Source organism: Pelophylax lessonae, assembly GCF_965119305.1.
Source record: "Pelophylax lessonae genome assembly, chromosome: 12".
Lineage (NCBI taxonomy): Eukaryota > Metazoa > Chordata > Amphibia > Anura > Ranidae > Pelophylax > Pelophylax lessonae.
The window spans coordinates 39,625,708-39,649,072 of NC_138779.1; the positions used below are offsets into that span (position 1 = coordinate 39,625,708).

Here is a 23,365-nt window from a genome sequence, read left to right on the forward strand (position 1 = left end):
GGGCCCAAATTCAAGAGCAAGTCCACTTTACACCCCAAGTCCTACTGACCAGGAGAAGCACCTCCAAAACCTACCTTCCAGGTTATCCCCAAACCTTGATGTCCAGGTCCAAGTCAGCCTCAACCAATGCGGTTGAAGTCCAAACCACGTCCAAGCTTTTCTATCTACAAGGCTTCTTCCCTAGGTCCCACCATCAGCAAATCACCAGTCCTGCCCAGATCCAGGTGGAGAAGAAGCCAGATCAGAGGAGTCAGAACCCAGGAACAGGTCACAGAGGTCCAGGAAAGCCTCCTATGAACCACTCACCCCTCAGATCCTCATCCCCTGGACCCAAGCCATGCACCCATCATGCTGCCAGCCTCCAGCTCAGATCCTGGACTCTTCCAGAGTTATCAGTCCTCCTCCTCCTCCAGACTCCCTGATCTCTCCCTCCAGTGTCAGTCCTCCTCCTCCTCCTCCACCCCCTGCTCGTACACTCAGCACATCAACAGGTAGCCTGCAGTGCCTGGAAGATCAGGACAAATCCTCCGATCCAGCCGGGACTCCCCCCTCCACCTCATTACCATTTATGGCAGCAGAGGGCGTCGTCATGGCAACAGTGGAAGCCGGCCGCGTGCAACCTATAATTCTCCCCGGCAGAACAGACAGCACCAGATACAATGTAACAAATAAAGGAAATCCGAATCAAAACAAACGTTTCTGTCATCTGTCAGATTGTATTATGAGGGTGATGGACGCTGAGACACCCAGGCCTCGTATTTAATAGACAATAATCACTTATTTCTGTGCTTGATTAGAACTGGAGAAAAGGATTTGAGATGAATATCTGTGAAGTGATATAAAGTATCTCTCACCAGTACAGAGACACACGGGGCTTTATTTACTAAAGAGAGAGTCTGCAAAACCAGGCACACTTCTACATAGAAACCAATCAGCTTCCAGGTGTTATTGCGAAAAAAGAAGCTGATTGGTTGAGCCTGATTTTGCACTCCTTAACTTTAGTAAATAAATCTCATAGATCATCATCACCCAGACTATCTATTTCCATTATATTTAGTGAAATGAATTACAGGTATATTTAAGGAAGGTGTGTGTGCAACTACAAGTCTCAGGATGGCCTCCCAGCCAAAGAAGACTATACAAAGCCACTACAGAGTCAGAGAACACAATCATTATTTACTATTGAAGAGATGTCAATTGTTTAATAGGAACGAAAGTTCCGGGTTATGTTTCTGGAGGGGCTGTATAAGGTGGCGGACAGGAAGTGGTAGACACGTGGGAACGGAGACTGGAGAAGAGGGGAGGATGGGGAAGGCTCGCAGGTGAGTGGCTGTTAGCTGTGTGGATGGGGTCGTACTGGTCCCCACTTGGAGGGAGCCTATCTCTCTGCACCCCTATCCTCTTCCTTAGTCGTCCCTGTTTCATGTCTGCTGTATACACCTCTACCTAAATGTTGGCTATTTAAAGTAGAACTATGGGCAAAGCGCGTTTGTTTTAATTTTGGATAGAGTAAGGGAGGATTTTTTAACCCCTGTCAGTTTTTTTTTTTTTTTTTTTGGCCATCTGTATTCTATTGTAGAGATTTCCTTTTACTTCCTGTCTCACAGCCAAAACAGGAAGTAAGGAAACACCTGGCTGTTACTTGAACTAGTGTCCCCATGGGAAGATTTTCCTTCTTCCTGTTCTGATTTTCTTTCAGTCTCACTGATAACAGTATATAGGACAGATTTATCGGGTGAATCTTCCTAATGGGGACACAGGGATAAAAAGGTGTTCCAATCCACCTCCACTCTTATCTAAAAAATAAGAGTTCATCCAAATACTCCGTCATTGCATTTGGTGTTTTAAAAAAAATCATTACACAGGAAAAGCAAAGCACTTTGGGGATAAAGCAATCGTTTTTTTGGCATGTTAACCACTTCTGGACCAGGTTTTCCCCTTTTTTTGTCCAGGCCATTTTTTGCGATTCGGCACTGTTACTTTAACTGACAATTGCGCAGTCGACACTGTACCCAAATAAAGTCAATGTCTTTTTTTTTTTTTTCTTCCTACAAAAAGCTTTCTTTTGGTGGTATTTGATCACCTGTGCAATATTTATTTTTTTTGCGCTATTAAACAAAAAAAAAAAAAAACGCCTTTTTACTTTCTGCTATAAAACATTTCCAACAATTATTTTTTTTTTTTTAAAACACTTTTTTTTTTTCATTTTATTGATAACAATAAAAAAATTAAAAAATAAATAAAAGTTCTGTCATTCTCCCCCCCCCCCCCCCCACTAATAGAGCTTTCTTTTGGTGGTCTGTGATTGGTTTTTATTTTTTGCGCTATAAAATAAAAAAGCGACAATTTTGAAAAAAAAAAAAATATTTTTTACTTTCTGCTATAAAACACATTTTAATAAAAAAATGTAAAAAAAAATCACATTTTTTCATTAATTTGGGCCAATATGTATGCTGCTACATATTTTTGGTTAAAAATTCCAATAAGTGTATATTGATTGGTTTGTGCAAAAGTAATCCATGCTAAACATATGCACTGTTACTGTACTAATGATACTGACAGGGAAGGGGTTAACACCAGGGGCGATCAAAGGGTTTAATGTGTCCCTAGGGAGTGTTTTCTAACTGTGTGGGGGATGGACTTGCTGGATGAACACAGAGACCTGTGTTCCTAAATAGGAGGATTACAGGATCTCTGTGTTCATCACTGACAGAAGAGCGGTCTGCCTCCACGGGGAGGTATCGCGGGTGCCCAGCGGACATTGCATCCGCCGGACCCGCTGATTGGCTCCCCCTGTGGCTAATCGGCACATGCGCGCCCCCCATTAGCTGTCTCTCGAAGCGACGTACAGGTACGTCATATCGTGGGACAGAGCCGACCTGCCGCTGTATAAGTACGGCGGCTGGTCGGCAAGTGGTTAAAGTATAAGTATTTAGCTTTGTATAGAGTGGAGAGGGATGAGAACACTTGTCAAATTTGTATTGCCGTCTGTGTCCCTGTTAGGGAGATTTACTCTCTGTATTTGTCCTGTTTAACCACTTGGCGCCCGTGCTATAGCTGAAAGACGGCTACAGCGTAGGCTTAAAATGCCGGTAGGGTGTACATAGACATCCTCCCATTCTTATGCTGCCCACGGGCACCTTGGGCCCTCTGGCCCTTTACCTTGATCATCACTGAAGGGCGTAACGCACGTGATCAGCTGTTCGCGGAAGTAAAAAAAAAAGCCAGCTAGCTGCTGCTTTTACACCTCTCACTGTCAGCGTGAAGAAAAGACAACAAAACTGAGGAAATAGATGTATGAGCGCTGCCAGCATTGCTGCAGAGGTTGAAGGGGTGGGGGGGGGGGGGGTCAGCCTGTCAGTGCTCAGACCATACCCCGCACACTGCATCAAATTGGTCTGCATGGCTGTCATCCCAGAAGGAAGCCTCTTCTAAAGATGATGCACAAGAAAGCCCACAAACAGTTTGCTGAAGACAAACAGACTAAGGACATGGATTACTGGAAGTATGTGTGGTGGCAACCAGGTGAGGAGTACAAAGACAAGTGTGTCTTGCCTACAGTCAAGCATGGTGGTGGGAGTGTCATGGTCTGGGGCTGCATGAGTGCTGCCAGCACTGGGGAGCTACAGTTCATTGAGGGAACCATGAATGCCAACATGTACTGTGACATACTGAAGCAGAGCATGATCCCCTCCCTTCTGTGACTGGGCCGCAGGGCAGTATTCCAACATAACGACCCCAAACACCTCCAAGACGGCCACTGCCTTGCTAAAGAAGCTGAGGGTAAAGGTGATGGACTGGCCAAGCATGTCTGCAGACCTAAACCCTATTGAGCATCTGTGGGGCATCCTCAAATGTAAGGTGGAGGAGCGCAAGGTCTCTAACATCCACCAGCTTCGTGATGTCGTCATGGAGGAGTGGAAGAGGACTCCAGTGGCAACCTGTGAAGCTCTGGTGAATTCCATGCCCAACAGGGTTAAGGCAGTGCTGGAAAATAATGGTGGCTACACAAAATATTGACACTTTGGGCCCAAATTGGACATTTTCACTTAGGGGTGTACTCACTTTTATTGCCAGCGGTTTTGACATTAATGGCTGTGTGTTGAGTTATTTTGAGGGGACAGCAAATTTACACTGTTATGCAAGCTGTACACTCACTACTTTACATTGTAGCAAAGTGTCATTTCTTCAGTGTTGTCACATGAAAAGATATAAAATATTTACAAAAATGTGAGGGGGTGTACTCACTTTTGTGAGATACTGTGTGTGTATGTGTATGTGTATATATATATATATATATATATATATATATATATATATATATATATATATATATATATATATATATAATTTATTTATATTACACTACACAAGGGGTGATTAGACAAGAGTGGCAGATGCTATTTAGTAGGGCATGCCAGCTAAGTTTAACCGCATGGTAGCCCACTTAACAAATGAAAAAAGACCACAACCCCCAGCCCCCCCCCCAGTTTTTCTTTGTGTCTTTTTTTTTTTTTTTTTTTAATTTTAAACAGGTAATTTCTCTCCTTTGCTGATGGGCACTTATAAGCTGCACTGATGGGCTACACTGATAAGGTGGCACTAATTGATAGGCCTGATGGGCACTGTTGGCTGCACTGATAATCAGTGCAGGTGTCCCCTTTCACTCTAGCTGGTTGCCGGCTCTCTCCTCACGCTGTGACAGTGGGAGGAAAGGCATGCAGATATCTGGGAAGTGTGTTTACATCCCGATCAGCTGTAATTGGACACAGCCAATAACAGGTTAAAGAGCCGCTGTCATTGGCTCTTTAACCCAATCAGGGATGCGCTGAGTCCTAGGGACACCGTTCACCTCCGATTGCCGTGCGCCAGGAATGGGAGGACATCCTATGACATGCAACCAGAACTAAAGCGGTCCTGTCCGGCCTTCATTTGACTATGAGGCAGGCTAGAACCAAATCAAAAGAAAAAGCCAAATTCTTTATAAAGTTTCCCACGCAGGGGAAATCTGCTTCTCGCATCAAAACATCAGCAATGAAAAATACTAGTCCACCTGGCTATGCTTCAGCATCACTGCTGCTCTTAGAACTGGTCCCTCAGACCACCGGCTCTTCAATGCACGCAGCTCCTCGCACCTGTCTCCTAAAGTTAAGCTCTCTGGTAAGCACACAGTGATGCTCCCTGTCTCCAGAATTGGAGCCCATCTCCCTTCTGGCTGGAGCACCAAGCTATTCTCAGAACTTGCTGATAATGGCCCTCTCACAGGCTGCAAGTATCTCGCAAAATTTGGACACAGGATTGAAGGTTCATTCCCACCCAAGACCCTTTGTAGCCTCCAAACTGTAGGCCCCAATCCGGGATTACAAAATCTAGAGAGAGCTCAGAACACGGCTTTCTCTGCTGAAAATATACACACCGGAGCCTCGCAAACTGGAAATTTGAGAGTCCTGTGTCTTTTTTTCCAATAATTTCCCAGCGGCAGGACCTTGCACTGTCACAATGTATATAATTCATGCAGAACACATTTACATGGGGAGTACAGTGGTATATTGAAATACTGCTGCTGTATGTGGTCACTGCTAGACTGGGTATTGCGATATGTAGCATTGCAGTGGCTGAGTATAGCTTACAACAGGGGTGTCAAACTCAATTTAATCGTGGGCCGCATCAGCATTATGGTTGCCCTCAAAGGGCCGGTTATATCTGTAGGATTAGATGTCCAGAGCACCCCACGCCCCCTTACACCTTTACATGGGATTTCAAGAATCCCCCCCCCCCCCCCCCCACCATCAGAAGTCAAGTCACCCACCCTTCCTTGCATCACAATGCACCCCCTTACCTTGTGCTGCTGGCAGGAAGAAGATGCGGGTGGATTTGGGAAGAAGTGCCGGGTCCGGAGGAGAACCAGAGGAGGGCAGAGTCTGCAGTCTCCAGAGTCTGCTGAATGCTGAGACCAGGGGAGGCAAAGGCAAGGTGGTGTTGCGGCTGCACAGAAAGGTGCAGGATCTGCAGGAGGAGTTCTTCCCTCCTCTCTGCTGCAGACTGCTGAGAAGTGGGGGGGGGGGGGGTGGGCAAAGAGGAGCCTTTGTGCAGCTGCACAGATTAGTACAGGATCTGGCAAAGGAGTTCTGTCCTCTCTGCTGCCGACTACAGAGGGTGAGGGCAGAGACAAGGGGGGTGTTGCAGCTGTAGGAGAGGTGCGCGGGCCTTGTGTTTGACACCTGTGGCTTACAAAATGACTACTGCTATTGAAAGCGGGCCCTTTGCCTTGGCCCAATTTGTTCCCTCACTAAAACACAAGCATCTTCCTCAAAGATCATGTCTTTTTTGTTTTTGGTCTAGTGGAAGCAAATAAAATCTGCACAGCTTTGCACCATTCATACACATTTCCTCAGTTCTTGGTACTCCTGAGGGCACTCGTCTGTAGTGTAGATCTTTGTCTGGCTGTGGAAGGACCAGCTTCATCAGAACATCTGCTTGATCAGCTCTCGTATCTGGCTACATCATAGAATATAGCCAATGTTTCATTCTCTATGAATATCTGATAAATATATTATTTTTAAAGAGAATATTTCATCATCTTGCAGGAATCTGAGGCCCAAAAAAAAAGAAGATGAACTTGTGTATGATGAATCTTTGTCCAACGCAGATATCCCTTCCACAAATGAGGTAAAACCTACAAGTCGGTCCATTGTGATTGTAATGTAGATTCCTATTTTGGTTAAAATTTATAAAAATTGTTAAAATTATACTTTTTTTTTTTTTTTTGTCCTATTGCAGGTCTCCTCAAAGTACTATAATGATGAAATTGATGATTACCACGAGGAGAAGTTTAAGGTGAGTCCGTATGTGGTAACGAGGTTCTGTAAGCTAAAAGTAATTTTGTTTAGGGTTGACGTCACTCTGCAAATGCTAGTTGACTGGATATCATGCTGACCCTGTACGATTCTGGATAAAATTAGAATCACAATTTATTTGCTTAGAATAAAGATCACGATTCTGAAGAACTTTATTTTAAAGATTTACAACCCCTGAACATTAGGTTATCAAACAAAATGGCCAAAGATTTTCTGGTGCCTCAAACCAAAAGGGGGTGGGACTTTTTAGGCAATGAAAGGGGAATAGTTTTATGTTTAAAACAATTTATTACACATTTAAAACAATACACGTGTGTGTGTGTGTGTGTGTGTGTGTGTGTGTGTGTGTGTGTGTGTGTGTGTGTGTGTGTGTGTGGCTATAGACCCTTTTGGTGTGAAGAGATGATAAAGGGTTGAATTCATAGTGAAAATGGTGACATGGTGACTTTATATGAATGTATTTGGTGACATGGTGACTTTATATGAATGTATTTCTCGGTTCTCCGTGCTTGAGCACAAGTTTTGGGACAGAGAGAACATCTGTAATATCCGACGTGTTTCGGCTTAAATGCCTTTGTCAAGGATATCACCATATCTGAATTGATCCTTGACAAAGGCATTTAAGCCGAAATACGTCGGATATTACGGATGTTCTCTCTGTCCCAAAACTTGGGATCAAGCACGGAGAACAGAGAAATACATTCATATAAAGTCACCATGTCACCATTTTCACTATGAATTTAACCCTTTATCACCTCTCCACACCAAAGGGCCTATAGCCCTACACACACACGTGTATTGTTTTAAATGTGTAATAAATTGTTTTATTTAAACCTAAAACTTTTCCCATTTCATTGCCTAAAAAGTCTCACCCCCCCCTTTTGGTTTGAGGCACCAGAAAATCTTTGATCAGTTCACAAGGTATGTTGGCAAAAATATAACCCAGGCATTTAAAAAATCCTAAAAAACCTACACATCAAACAAAATGGCAACAAAAGAATACATAATACTCTTTGCTTCAACCAAATTTTAAGAAATGTAATAAAAAGTGTGTGTTATGTGTAAAGAAATAAAAAAATTACCATAAGGTTATGTTAGGGTCAGTAAAATGAGCACTAAAGTTCTGGCTACAGCTGCCCCAAAAAAAGGATTGGAAGACCTCAAGATCAATGTAAACACAGGGATGTATAAAAAATTGCGCTCATGTTTATTTGAAGAGTTAAAACCAAGTATATCCTAATGGAAAAAACTTGCAGAGCTCGGCAGGGTCGCGGCTGGGTCTCTAGATTCAGGCTGCAGGAGCTGCTTGAGAGGGGTTGCCCGTCTGATGGTGAAGGTACTGTAAAAAGCGTCGGGTCAGCCGCAAGGTAGAGACAGCAGGGGTCAGTGATGCTCAGCTGGAGAGATGGATGTTGAGTCGGCAGGCTGGAATAACACTGCTGATGGAGGTTCTGTGAATGGTGGCAGGTCCGCCACGAGGCAGAGGTGGCATGGGTCTGTGGTGGTGTTCAGCTGGCGGGATGTGGCAAGAGGCTGGATCTCCTATCAGCAGGCTGGGATGGTGGAACTGATGTCTGGGAATGAGCTGGGGCAACGAGGATGCGGTGCATACAAGTTCCAAGAGGAGAACGAGGAGGGCATGGCTACGCGTTTTGGGGCAACAAGGACTGCCCCTTTGTCAAACTCCCGCAGCCTGAATCTAGAGACCCAGCTGTGACCCTGCCGAGCTCTGCTAATTTTTTCCATTAGGATATACTTGGTTTTAACTCTTCAAATAAATGTGTGCAATTTTTTTTATTTATCCCTGTATTTACTCATTAAATTATAACGGCACTTAGATGGTGGCACTTCCCATTCTTCCTTTTTACATGAATCGTAGAAATGCTGGATTAGGCTTGTGTGGGGTGATCCAATCGAGATTGAGATATTTTAACGATTAATTGCAGAGCTCTACCCTGTAGCTTTAGTATAATAGAGTGGACCTTCACTCTCAAAATGTAATTTCTCAATTGTTCATTGACGGACACAGTCCTCTGATCCGGATCAGTAGGGTTATACCTCCCCCTACAGGAGTAGGGGGCAGTATAACCCTACTGATCGGGATCAGAGAACTTCGTCAGTCAATGAACTTAAGAGAAAAGGATTTTATGGTAAGCCAAAAATCCAGTTTTTCCTCGCTGCAGGAAGTGACCCAAAGCATTTAGCCAGAGGTTCAGTATAGATCAACAGTGGCACACAAAAAGAAAAATCAATAAAAATGTAAAAAGCCTCCCAGCAGTGTTTTAAAACCAAAAGCAGCTCTGGCTGCAATACTCGCCTCTTATCTAATATTGCAACCCCCCCCACCCCAGTAATTTTCTTCCACCACTATGTGTCTTCAGTCTTCCAGTTTAGTGTTCAGACTGAAAAAATAATAAAAAGAAGGTTAAAAAAAAAAAAAAACTGCATAAATAACCTGGAAGCTATGCAGAGAATGGCATGACTGCATGGAGTACAATAAGTTTAAAATAACATTTTGGCACACCTATGACGTTTTTTCCTTCGGTTGCAGAAAAGCCATTTCATTGACTCGGAGGCAGGCAAACCCTTTATAAATTTTTATAATATGAGTACATTACTGGCTAGAACACCCCCCCCCCCCCATACCCTCGGGCAGTAACATGAAAACCAGAATCCTATACATCTATGAAATTTTACTGTTTGAGGAGATAAAAGGCCATGTGGATAATACTATGTAAGGGAACATTGATCCAGTGATCTTTCAGGCTGCTCAGTGGCCAGAGTGAATGGACCGCATCCATTTTGGTCCATGGGATTAATCACTTCTCTTGTGTTTGATGTAGACCCTTTTCAAATGTCTTCTCTTATGTCAGGATAGGATGTTCTTACTAAAATAAGACATAATAAACAATTGCTGTGATTTTCCATGCATTCATTTATTCCAACCTTTCGTCTTTGCTTTCAGAGTCTGATGAAAAAAGGAGTAAAATTTGACGATGACGTAGAACAATACGACAGCGAGGTAAGTGAGGAAAAAGATGTTTAAGTGTTAAATAAGAACCTCTAATAAATAAAAACTATGGAGACTCATCAGTGCTCTACTGTTTGTGATTTATCCAATGAAATCCATGTTAAAGTGGATGTAAACCCTCACATATACCCAGTGAAGTGAACAGCCTCACATCATACACAGAGATGAGAAAAATCTCCCTACATACATTTTATTTGTATATCTGCTATATTCAGCTTTCTATACCGATTAGAAAGTGAACATCGTGTTAGAATTTTTTTCTCTTTCTGTTCCAGCACTGGGTGTGGAGTCTTGGCATACACTGTGTAACTGGTGATTGGAGGAAAGGCACCCCCCCTCCGCATAGGCAGAGGAAGGAAGAAACATGCAGAGCTGTGCTGTGAATAGACCAGCTCTCTTCTAATTTATCTCTGTGCACCCAACTCAACACAAATTTCCAGCTGCTATCCTGTGTCGGATAACTTGTCAGATGTTATGCTGATCACAGAGTAAAGCCCCGTACACACGTACCGATTGTCGGCCGAAAGATCGGCCGTCTTTTGTCCAGTGCTGTCGTGTTGGTTGAAAAGTGCTCAAGACTGCACACGAATTTTGTCGGCCAACAACAACCAACTTCAGAAGTGATGTCATGTGATGGTTAACTTTCCGTGTGTTTTTTCTTCTCTGAGCATGCCCAGTCTTGCTTATCTGGCTTTTGTCAGCCGAAATCTGTACTGACTGACGAACAATCGGCCGTTCTGGTGTTGGCCTACAAAAATTTTATAGCCTGCACACCAGATTTTGTTCTGCCGAAAAGTCGCAGTCGGTTGTCGGAAGCATCATACTAACAAGCCGACAATCGGCCGATCGGACATTGGCCGAATATTTACGGCCGACAATCGGTACGCGTGTACGGGCCTGAACAGAGTTAGTAGAAAGACATGAGACTTGGGAGAGAGATAAGTAAACACTATAGACATGCATCCAGGTCACATTTCATTTCATGAATGGGGTTTAAATCCACTTTAAGCTTCTGTATGGATGGTGCTTATGCCATAACCAATCTGTCTACTTGGAATTATGTACAAATTTCATATCTAGTATGTCATCACCTGTCCAGATTCATGCGGTCATTGCTAGTGTTTACTTTTCTATAGAATCTCTCCCTATGTATCAATATATGTAGTGTAATTATCTCCTGCAGGAGGATGCATACAAAAGTGTTAATACAGGGAATGTATAAAATCTGTCCAATTACAAAATATATACAAGAATAAGATATACTTACAGAAACAACCTGGCTCATGTGGGGCTATACTAATGTACAATGTAATATAAGGGTTTCCTTTCTGTGCTGCTTTTTTGAGGATTTAAACCATAGGTGTCCAACCTTTTGGCTTCTCTGGGCCACATTGAGTGTAGAGAAATTTTCTCGGGTCGCATATAAAATATATACTATAGTTAAGGTATATAAGTAATAAAACGCTGCTGTGCCCTTCCTGCGCTGCCCCTCCCCCCCAGCACTAATTTAACACAACTAGTGGATGATCCCCTCCAAGGCAGCCTCTGCCTACAGTTAGTTGGAAACCTCTGTGGCCGTGACTTCCTTCCTCCCCAGCAAATAAAAAAGAATTGTCAGGGGGCAGTGGGTCGCATTGCCTGTGGTTCTGGGCCGCAGGTTGGACATGCCTGATTTAAACATTAACAAAATCCAATTCAGTGGGGATACTAGAAGGTTTTAAATGTAATTAGCATGCACTTCTCCCCAGTAGTAATAACTTGTAAAAAAGCAGTCAGTCTCTTTGGGTCCAGAAATGTAGAACTGGGTAATATTTGTGAAGCCTGTCTTTTGTTATGATTTACTAAGCAAAGTATGTGGTTAATGGATAAGCTGCTTTTTCATGAGTAACGGTATGCGCTCCTTCCCTTACTGCCCACAACCTTCTCAATGCCAACAGTCCGGTGTCCGCCAACAACATTCCGCTGAAACTGCTCTACTAAAACTCACCAATGACCTACTAACAGCTAAAACCAACGGCCCGTACTCCATACTCATACTCTTGGTGAGAGGAGAAAGCAAGCGCTCTGAGGAGAACCTATCCAGGGGTCTAGTGGGATAATTGTCAGTATATATTCAGCTAGTGAAAAGATAGTAAAAAGCTGATACAACTCATAAAGATGGAACATGGGAATCAAACCTGTACATAAACAGTTAGGAGATATTCAAGTCCATAATATGGAGCATAGAGTCCCAAAAAAAGTCAGTGTGCTGTTAAGGTAAATGCATGAAAACTGCAATAAGGGCTGGCTCCGAGACACAGGGAAGTCAGTTCTGTGGATGAGAGCAGATAAAAGGACACACAGAGCGCCTCTAAGTGCAGTATTGGTTTATTACAAATGGAAGCACAGAATGTAGTAACTCACATAAGGTTAGGTATCGCAGGCTTGCAATTGCTCCGGTGGTCCGTGGAGGGAAGCTGTAGAGTCCAGGTGTCCCGGGACATCAGTTGATCCCACACTTGAAAAAAGCGCGCGCATGCCCATTGTGAGCTTGGCGAATGCTCTGAAACGCGTTGTGCCATTCCTAGCTCCGGTGACCTCACGCGGCGTATGCTGCGTTCCAACCTGGTTCCCGGGCATCAGCTGAACCCGGAAGACGTCCGGCCGGTCTTTCCGTCTACCGCTTCCATCTTATCGGCTGCAAACATCTTTCTTCCCGGACACCTGGACTCTACAGCTTCCCTCCACGGACCACCGGAGCAATTACAAGCCTGTGATACCCAACCTTATGTGAGTTACTACATTCTGTGCTTCCATTTGTAATAAACCAATACTGCACAAGGTGCTCTGTGTGTCCTTTTATATACTCATACTCTTGGACCTTTATGCTGCCTTTGACACCATTGACTTCTCCTCAACAAACTCCACTCCCTCGTCCTCTGTGATTCTGCTCATGGTTTTCCTCCTACTTATCTCAGTGCACTTTCAATGTCACATACAATACCATCTCCTCCACTCCTCTTCCTCTTTCTGTTGGGGTACCCCAAGGCTCCATCTTTGGGCCCCTCCTATTCTCTTTTTATACCTCTTCCCTGGGCCAGTTGATAACCTCTCATGGCTTCCAATACCACTTCTATACTGACAACACCCAGATCTATCTCTACACTCCCCAACTCACCCCCTCAATCTCCTCACGTATCACAAACTTACTGGGCGATATATCAGTATGGATGTCACACCAATTCCTTATATCCGTATGTATGTCACACCAATTCCTCATATCATTTATGGATTCCACACCAATTCCTTATATCATTTATGGATTCCACACCAATTCCTTATATCATTTATGGATGTCACACCAATTCCTTATATCATTATGGATGTCACACCAATTCCTTATATCCGTATGGATCTCACACCAATTCCTTATATCCGTATGTATGTCACACCAATTCCTTATATCATTATGGATGTCACTCCAATTCCTTATATCATTATGGATGTCACTCCAATTCCTTATATCATTATGGATGTCACACCAATTCCTTATATCCGTATGGATGTCACACCAATTCCTTATATCCGTATGGATGTCACACCAATTCCTTATATCCGTATGGATGTCACACCAATTCCTTATATCATTATGGATGTCACACCAATTCCTTATATCATTATGGATGTCACACTAATTCCTTATATCATTTATGGATGTCACACCAATTCCTTATATCATTTATGGATTCCACACCAATTCCTTATATCATTTATGGAAGTCACACCAATTCCTTATATCATTATGGATGTCACACCAATTCCTTATATCCGTATGGATGTCACACCAATTCCTTATATCCGCATGGATGTCACACCAATTCCTTATATCCGCATGGATGTCACACCAATTCCTTATATCCGTATGGATGTCACACCAATTCCTTATATCCGTATGGATGTCACACCAATTCCTTATATCCGCATGGATGTCACACCAATTCCTTATATCCGCATGGATGTCACACCAATTCCTTATATCATTATGGATGTCACACCAATTCCTTAAATTCAATCTTTCTTTAACTGACCTTGTAATATTTCCTCCTCTCTGATCCCCCTCCCCATGACTTTACCATTCAGATCAACAGCACAACCATTGGTCCCTCCACACACACAGAGGAGCTGGGTGTAACCCTAGACTCTGACCTCTCCTACACCCCCCCACATTCAATCACTGGCTATCTCTTGCCACCTTAACCTCCACAACCTTTCTAGAATTCGCCACTTCCTGACTAACGACCCCACAAAACAAATTATTCACTCCTTGGTTATATTCCGCCTTGACTACTGCAACTCCCTCCTCACTGGCCTACCTTTACGCAGGCTATCCCCCCCCCCCCTTCAGTCTATTATGAATACTGCTAATACTAATACAACCGATATATTATAGTTACTATACAAATACTAACTGATCCATGACTGTTGCTCCTCTCTGCCAATCCCTTCACTGTCTTCCCCTACCCCATCGTATAAAATTCAAAATGCTAACCACAACATACAAGGCCATCCACAACCTCGCCCCCCAGCTTCATTACCAACCTCATCTGTAGATATCACCCAAATCATCCACTCCGCTCCCCCCAGGACCTCCTCCTCTCTAGCTCCCTTGTTACCTCCTCCCATGCTTACCTCTAGGACTTCTCCTCCAGAGCCTCTCCCATCCTTCCTCAATATGTCTGGACAGCTCCTACCCTCTCCGGCTTTAGACAATCCCTGAAAACTCACTTATTCAGGGAAGCCTACCTCACCTCCACCTAGGAACTGTACCTGAGTCACCTCCATCAGATCATTCCCGGCAGCTATTACCTTTTGTACCACCTCCCCCTCCCTTTTTAGATTGTAAGCTCCATGAGCAGGCCCTCTTAGTCCTTCTGTATTAAAATTGTACTGTCCCCGCCCTCTACTTTGTAAAGCGACGCGTACACTGTTGGCGCTATATAAATCCTGTATAATAGTTGGTTAGCCCTCAAAATGTACGTGACAGGTGCACTTTAGAGCTTTATTGTATTAAGGTAAAATGCCATTTGATGTGCGCTTCCACAATCTCACACAGTTTTTTGACTAATTTGCTGTAGGATGAGGTTATGCCCATTGATATTCCGGATGAGGATGATGATGATGAAGAGGGTGACGAAGAGGATGAAGATGATCGTATTTCAATGGGAAGTGACCTAGAAGATCGTGCAAATGATGGTTGGTCAAACTATACAAATTACTTTCTTGCTCTCAGGGATTCAGTGGTTTGGAAGGGACTGATATTTGTAGAGTTGTACAAGGGCCCATTCACAATATAATACTTTAATAAAGCATTGTGTATAAATACGGAGTGCATCGTCTGTGGTGCCTTTTATACCACAGCCTTACAATATACAGTTGTAATTTAATAATAAAGAAATGAAAGGCTTCTTAAAGAGGAACTACAGTCTTCTCACATATTTTATTATAAAAACACCTTTGCCATTCTAAAGGCCCGTACACACGATAAGAAAATCTGAAGGGAAATTTCGTCCGACCGATCTGCCGATTTTCGGATTGTTAGTATGGTGCTTTCGACAGCCGACTCCGACTTTTCGGCCGACAACATCCTGATGTGCAGGCTATAAAATTTTTGTCATCCGTCAACACAACGTCCGATTTTCGTCTCATTAGTACAGATTTCGACGGAAAAAAATCTTAAGAGCAAGACTAGGCATGCTCAGAGAGGAAAGAACACATACAAAGCAATCCAACACATGACATCACTTCTGAAGTAGAATTCTGTCGTACGGTAAAATTCGTATGAAAATAACCTCTTCACTTTCCACATCAGACTAGCATGCCACAAAAACGGACGACAGATCGTTCGATAATCTGATCGTGTGTACTGGGCTTTAAGCTTCCCTCCAACCACTTTGCATATTTTATATATACTGTGATTCTATACTTGCCAAATATGCTGCAGAAATCTCCCACCACAAAGTCTGGATGCAGCCATTTTAACTGCTGCTTGTTCATTTGCTGGATTTACATAGACGCATACATACATACATACATACATACATACATACATACATATGACGGACACACTCATAGCACTGCTTGCCTGCACTTTTCTCCTCTCTTGATGATTAAACCTAGATCTCTGTAGTCTCCTGTTATCTCCGCCCTCATCCAACCCCCTCCCAGGTCTGCAACTCTCATTAGCTCTCCTATGACTCACCCCTCCTCCCTTGCTGGCAAACCTTAAGGAGAGTAAGAGAGAGAGAGAGCTGTGCGTGATGTCATTAGCCTGGGCTTTTTACCAGACAAGAAAGAGGAAGTGAGCTGTATAAGGTATTTACTTGACAGAAAAATGTTTTACTATCCAAAGTTAAAACAACAAGGGCAGAGGATTTAATAGATGGAATGATGAAAAAATGACTGAAGAGCCGCTTTAAGAAAGATACATTTTATTATCAGAATGGTCAGGTCAGTTGTTCCCAGCATGTGAATGTGAAAAGTGTCTTAGAGCAAATCTATACCTGTATGTAAACTTAAAACTGAGGTTTAAACTGCATATATTTAGCTGAGGGTACCAGTGTCATTACTACATTAATCAGTGCTAAAATATGCACTGTTACTGTAATAATGACACTGGCAGGGAAGGGGTTAAGTGTTTAAGGGGTTAAATGTGTACCTAGGGGAGTGATTCTAACTGTGGTGGGGGGGGGGGCTTGTGAAATGACCATAGAGACCTGTGTTCCTATATAGAATTGGAGCCGCCTGCCCCGTGCATCGGGATCCCCGCTGACGAGTGGGAGCATGCCGCCGGGCGGCACGTGCTCGCCCCCTAGCTGCAGGAGCGTGACCGTTGTATACCTACGGCGGTTCACGCAGGAGTGGCTGCCTGCCGAAGTATAACTGCAGCGGGCGGTCGTTAAGTGGTTAATGGTACTGTACAAGGTTTAACAAAGCAAACTGTTTATTTAAAAATGCAATAAATTTTATTCACTATATATATATATATATATATATATATATATATATATATATATATATATATATATATATATATATATATATATATATATATATATATATATATATATATATATATATATATATATATATATATACACATACACACACACACACACACACACACACACACACACACACACACACACTGTATTTTCTGGCGTATAAGACTACTTTTGAACCTCAAAAAAATCCCCCAAAAAAGGGAGGTCGTCTTATACGCCAAGTATAATATCTCCAAGGTAACCTAAGTATAAGTATTACCGGTAGATCATGTAATAGGGGGGTCGTCTTATACACCGGAAAATACGGTATATATATACCATCTGAGACATAGGCATAAAACCTGTGTCATTTCTCTATTGCTCGATAAAACATAATCCAGATGGTATTTGCTATATCATATCTTTGAGGTCATCCCATCTGTGATTTAAAGTGCTCAGCATGTTTCATGGAATAATTGCCACTTCTTCAGGAGCTTTATTACATCATCAAGAAGAGCAGAGATCGATATGCAATACTAAAAAACATATAGCACATAGCAACTATTCAGACTATTTCTGTTAATTTTCTGGTGTTGGCTGGAAAACACATTTTTGATCTTTCTAGTTTCAGCAGTATTTTCATTATATAGAGTGATTATTATTTTTCTGTGTACTTATTGATTTATAATATGTCGTTCTGTCTTCCCCAAGGCAAAATATAAAATTGGCTCCAAGTTTGTAACAATAAAGGGATTAACACACAACCTAATATTTTATCTTACAATATAATGTATCCTGTGGTTTCAGGTCTACCAGATGCTTTGGCCTGGGGACAGAAGAAGAAGCAGTACTATGACACGGACTACAAGGAACACAGCAAAAGTATGTATGCTTCTGTTAGTGTTAGGCGTTGTTAAAGCAATTGTGTAGGCACAAAGCCAAATATCTTGTGTATATTTTTCACTGTTCACCACTCTAATGGATTTAGGTGGTCTCACCCATTTGACTCTGGTCCTCCCAGCTAATAGCTAAGATCTATTTTAATATACTGGTGTTAAATTCTGCTGGTGGTGGAACATCCTTTTAATCCAGGGATCCTCAAACTACGGCCCTCCAGCTGTTGTGGAACTACACATCCAATGAGGCATTGTAAAACTCTGACATTCACAGACATGACTAGGCATGATGGGAATTGTAGTTCCTGAACAACTGGAGGGCCATAGTTTGAAGACCCTTGCGTTTATTTAATCCATTTCCGGGGGTGTTTATGTTCCATTAAATAGTAATTCTATCCAGTGTAAAGAAAACACTTGGTGACCACAGACGGTCTTCTATCGCTGTGGTTGTAATACGGCCTGCTGTACATCACATTTGTGACAAATTCTAAACCAATCACATTGCTAGGTGCAATATAAAAATTATAGTGAATTCCGTATAGATATCAGTGATAAATTGTCCATGTAATAAAATATAAAGTCTGTGGGGTTGATTTAGTAAAATTGGAGAGTGCAGAATCTGGTGCAGCTCTGCATAGAAACAAATCAACTTGCAAGTTTTATTGTCAAAGCTTAATTGAACAAGCTAAAGTTAGAAGATCATTGGCTACCTTGCACAGCTGCACCAGATTCTGAGTGCACCAGTTTTAGGTTGGGTTCATACACATGCAAATTCGATGCGTTTTTAACTGCATCCAATTCACATAACGTGAATGTTACTGGCTTTCACTGTAGCCGAATTGCACATGCCCAGGGTGGCCGCGGTGCAGTTTTGAAAAGGGTCTTGTGCGTTTTTGGGTCTGGTACAGATGCAAATTCAGGCAAAAATTTGCACCTGAACCAGTGAACAGAAATGCTCCAGACTGCAAACCGCAGCCGGACTTGTGTGAACCCAGCCTTTAGTAAATCAACCCCTATAATTCTTAAAGAGGAAGTAAACCCTCCTCTGACACTTGTACCTATAGGTAAACCTATAATAAGGCTTACCTATAGGTACTGTAAATATCTCATAAACATGTATCGTTTAGGAGATATTTACCTTACATGCAGCCAGTGATGTCACTGGCGAATGTGCTCTGAAGGAACGGCCACTGGTGGCGTTTCTTCAGAGCCCCGTGCCGTGACTGTCGGCTCCCGCGCGCAGGAGTGACGTCACCACGGCTCCGGCCAATCAGATGGCCGGATGCCGCGATCCCGGAAGACGGGCGACTGGACATGTCACCTGTCATACAGGTAAGCAGGCGGCACGGCGAGGGTTCGTTCTAAGGTAAGTATTTCATAATGAGCTAGTATGTGATGCATACTAGCTCACTATGTGTTTCTCTTACAGGTTTCAAAAAAAATAAAAAATTGTATGGGTTTACAACCTCTTTAAAAGTGGAACTTCACTCTCTTCATCGACATTGACTATTTTTCATCCTTATGCTTCTACCATTAGTAAATAGGCAGGTATATTATATTTACTTGTTTTTAGGTGTTTTTTAAGGGATTTCTCAGCCAAATAAAGCATGACGACATGGATGGATGGGGGTGTTTGCTTTGAATTATAAAAATTAATTGAATTAAATTGAGTTTTTGGTGCTCAAATGCAGTGTTTCTCCGCTTTAACTTAACAACTTGGCAGTATTTTCACCTCTGTGCTCAATATTTCCCGGGTCGGTAAAAGGTTCCCAGATAGTTCTGTCCCCTTATTAACAAGCAAGTCCTAAAACGCTTTTCACAATAGGTTATTTTGGGCAGGACATCCAAGATCTTGCCTTACCGCCAGACCTTGGTGCAGCCGCTGATCCAGAAAAGTTTTCCTATATGTCCCTTTAATAAGTCAATGGATTAATTTCTGTTTCTCTATCGCTCATTGACAGACGTAGTCTTCTTGATTCTCAAGAGCTGGGTTATGTTGTCTCCGCAGGAGTAGGACTAGGCAGAAAGACAAAACGTTCTGGCTCCACCTTAGGGGCAGTCCCTGAGGGTATATCCTCCCTCTCTCTGCTACAGGGAATCAGTTTTTTTCTGTCTAGTCAGGAGTAAGGACCTAAGTTCCTTGCTGGGATCTTTTTGGTCCTGGCAAGATTTTTTCTTTAGAAGAAATATTTTTTAGGTAGTTTTTTCTCCAGTGTTTTTCCTGTGAGATCTTCAAGCAAAAACGCCGGACTGGGCGACACTAGTGGTCACCCCAGCCGGCCTACGAGCGCGCGCAGACCATTGCATTGCGCTTGGTCGGCCGCGACACATTCAAGTAAGTATGCGGGGCCGGGCGACGGGCTGGATGTTGAGATCCAGTGGTCACCCCGGTTTCTGCCTACGAGCGCGTGCAGACCAGAGCTCCGCGCTGGGTCGGCCGCGACGGAGTCCCAGTGGAGGGACTGACCTTGTTAAAAGTCTCGCTTGGACGCCAGGAACCTGAGAGTTGAGGCGTCCGGAGTGGTCCACAAACCCCCACCCCGGTGGAGAGGGTATTGTGAAGTGAGGGTGCCTGTCGGTTCGGTATGGTGAGTAAACGTTCCCTTTTTTCTTTCCTCGTTATGAGGCAGTATGAATTATGGGCCCCTCCATACATGGTCAGTATATATCTGACACTAAAAGTCCCCCTTGTAAATACAGTATGTGTTTGGTGGGAAGTGGACTTGGTTTGAGAGTTAACACTCTACCCAGCAGACTGTAGCATTACAGCAGACATAGGAGGTATTATCCTACCTTAATTGTAGTGTATCTCCTGTAGATCAATCAATCGCCACTCAGCAGAGATGCAGGTGGATGTGCTGGGAAAAACGATTTAGGCGGTCCGACGCCATTTTGCCGTAGACCAGGTGCATGCATGTCCTCAGGTCACGCCGGCCGCCATGTTTTTGGAGTCTAATGTCTCCTGTATGGGGGCGGCCATGTTTCATGAGCCCAGCTACCTCGTGGAGAGCTGGGAACGCCGGAAGGCGTACACAGGGGGCGGAGCCACGTCCTTCTACCCGGGAAAAAGCAACAGCTCCTTCCAGTCTGTAAAAGACAGACGCTGACTGCAGTTGGTTGGAAACTTCACTGCATCGGTTGGTGAGCCTTGGGGGTCCCTCTCTCTCTCTGTGGGATCGAGAAGCAGGTACTCTGAGGGGCGCTATTGCGCTAGGGGGAGACACATAATAAAAAAAAAAAAAAAAAAAGAGATATATTTTTTATTTAAAAAAAAAAAAAAAAGTTTTTTTGTGTTTTCTGGCAAAGGTGTCCTGAATTAACATGGACCCTGCCACTCATGTATCTCCTCCGGATCCCCTCGAGGGGTCTGCGGGATCCTCCAGCACCCCACTGACGATTGAATCATTGTCAGCTATTATGGAAACTTTTGTGTCCCGGGTGGAAGTGGCTTGTCAGGGACAGGGCGCAAGAAAGCGACCCCCGCCTAACCCCTTATTATCTGTAACCTCGGATTCAGACTCTGAGCCTATTTCTGCAGTTGCAGGTACTTCATCTGGTATTTGTGTCTCGTGTACTGTCTTTTCAGACAGTGAGGAGGATGTTTCGGCATCAGCCATAGCCAGAGAGGAAGCGTTGGTAAACGCACTCATGGTATCTGTTCAAGAAACCTTAAGATTACAGGGTATTCCGTCAGAAATAGCTGAAACTGAAATCCCTTTTGGGACTAAAAAACGCATCAAAGTGGCGAAGGTTTTTCCATTGCCCAAATGTTTTGGCAATCCAATCAAAGAAGTATGGAGTCTGCCAAAACGCATTTCTACTATTTCTAAACGCATTAACAGGCGTTATCCGTTTGAGGAAACCCTCATTAAGAAATGGACAGAACCACCTGTGGTGGATTCACCAATTGCTAGATTGAATAAAGCCACGGTTATTCCTCTAGAAGACGCTCCGTCTTTTAAAGATCCAGTGGATCGCAAGATAGAAGCTATGTCTCGCACCATGTTTACCTTGATTGGATCAGCTTTCAGACCAATAATTGCTATTGGTCTGGTTTCGCAGGCTGTAACTGTATGGACCAAGTGGTTACGCCGAGACCTAGAAGAGGTCCCTCAGGCGGTATCAGATTCGTTGGAACAAATGATACAGGGGTTACAGTTTGTGTGTGATGCGGCGTTAGACGCCACTTCATTATTGACGCGAGCATCTGTCTCAGCGGTGGTTCTCAGGCGTACACTGTGGCTAAAAGGTTGGTTAGCCGACCAAGGTTCCAATAAAGCATTGGCTAATATCCCCTTTTTAGGAGAGCGTCTATTTGGAGCCAACTTAGATGAGATCATTAGGATCTCACGGGTGGAAAGAGCACCTTTTTACCGCAAAATTTTAAAGGTAAAGGAACTCGTCAAAGACGAGGGCCTTCTTTTTCTGCTCACTAGAGGTTTTTTCGTCCCGCGGGTGAAAAAATTAAGTCCTCCAAAGCTCCTGCAGGAGGCGTCAGGGGTCGTTGGTCGGGCAAGCAAAAGCCCGCCCCCTCTAGACCTGAAGATAAACCGTCCAAAGCCTGAAGGTGCGCCCCCACCCATAACTGGGGTGGGGGGACGTCTTCGCCGGTTCCCGGATCCATGGCTTTCCAGAATCCCGGACAAGTGGGTTTGCGAAGTCATAAGGTCAGGGTACAAGATCGAGTTTCGATCTCTCCCACCGGCGCGATTCTTCCCTTCCAATAGCCGACTATCCCCGGATCGTTTAGACGATCTGCGGAGAGCAGTCACAGATTTACTACAACAAGGAGTGGTAGTCCACGTTCCTTGGACAGAACGGTTTCAAGGTTTTTATTCAAACCTATTTACAATACCCAGGAAAGAGGGCAAAGTGCGTCCAATTCTGGACTTAAGGGCGCTCAATTCTTTTGTCAACATAAGAAGATTCAGAATGGAGTCCATTCGCACAGTAGCAGCCTTTCTGCATCCAGGGGATGTCCTAGCGTCCATAGACATCAAGGACGCATATCTTCACATTCCCATTTTCGCAGGACATCAGCGGTTTCTACGCTTTTCCGTAGAAGAGAACCACTATCAGTTTGTGGCGTTACCTTTCGGTCTCGCCACGGCTCCGCGGGTCTTCACGAAAGTGTTGGCCCCAATGTTGGCACTTCTGCGCCAAAGAGGCATATCGATCCTTGGTTACCTAGACGATCTTCTGCTTCATGCAGAGTCTCCTCAGACCTTGCTACAAAACATAGAAATTACTATGATTTCTTTACAGGAATTCGGGTGGCTGGTGAACCAGCAAAAGTCATTTCTGGTTCCCACCCAGAGGCTCGAATATCTGGGTCTAATTCTAGACACAGTCAGGACAAGAGTTTTTTCTTCCGGTAGGGAAACTCCGAAAGATTCAATCAGCAGTCCAGTTGTTACTATCCAACAGCTGGTCTTCCCTTCGGACTTGCATGAGGGTTCTGGGGTTGATGGTGGCTTCCTTCGAAGCAGTCCCATTTGCCCAGTCCCATACCCGAATTCTTCAGCAAGAGATTCTTCTCAGATGGAATCCGGAATCCCTGGA

General features: G+C 43.6%; 1 protein-coding gene across 1 annotated transcript in view; it reads left to right on the forward strand.

The window, feature by feature from the left end:
* The first annotated feature begins 1,249 nt into the window (after positions 1 to 1,249).
* Positions 1,250 to 23,365, forward strand: part of UTP3 (UTP3 small subunit processome component) — a 40,693-nt gene continuing 18,577 nt past the window's right edge. Inside the window, exons 1-6 of the mRNA XM_082273355.1 lie at positions 1,250 to 1,322; positions 6,588 to 6,669; positions 6,781 to 6,837; positions 9,823 to 9,879; positions 15,003 to 15,120; positions 17,715 to 17,789. Of these exons, the coding sequence (XP_082129481.1) occupies positions 1,306 to 1,322; positions 6,588 to 6,669; positions 6,781 to 6,837; positions 9,823 to 9,879; positions 15,003 to 15,120; positions 17,715 to 17,789 (406 nt within the window). The 5' untranslated portion in view covers positions 1,250 to 1,305. The remainder of the gene's footprint in view (positions 1,323 to 6,587; positions 6,670 to 6,780; positions 6,838 to 9,822; positions 9,880 to 15,002; positions 15,121 to 17,714; positions 17,790 to 23,365) is intronic.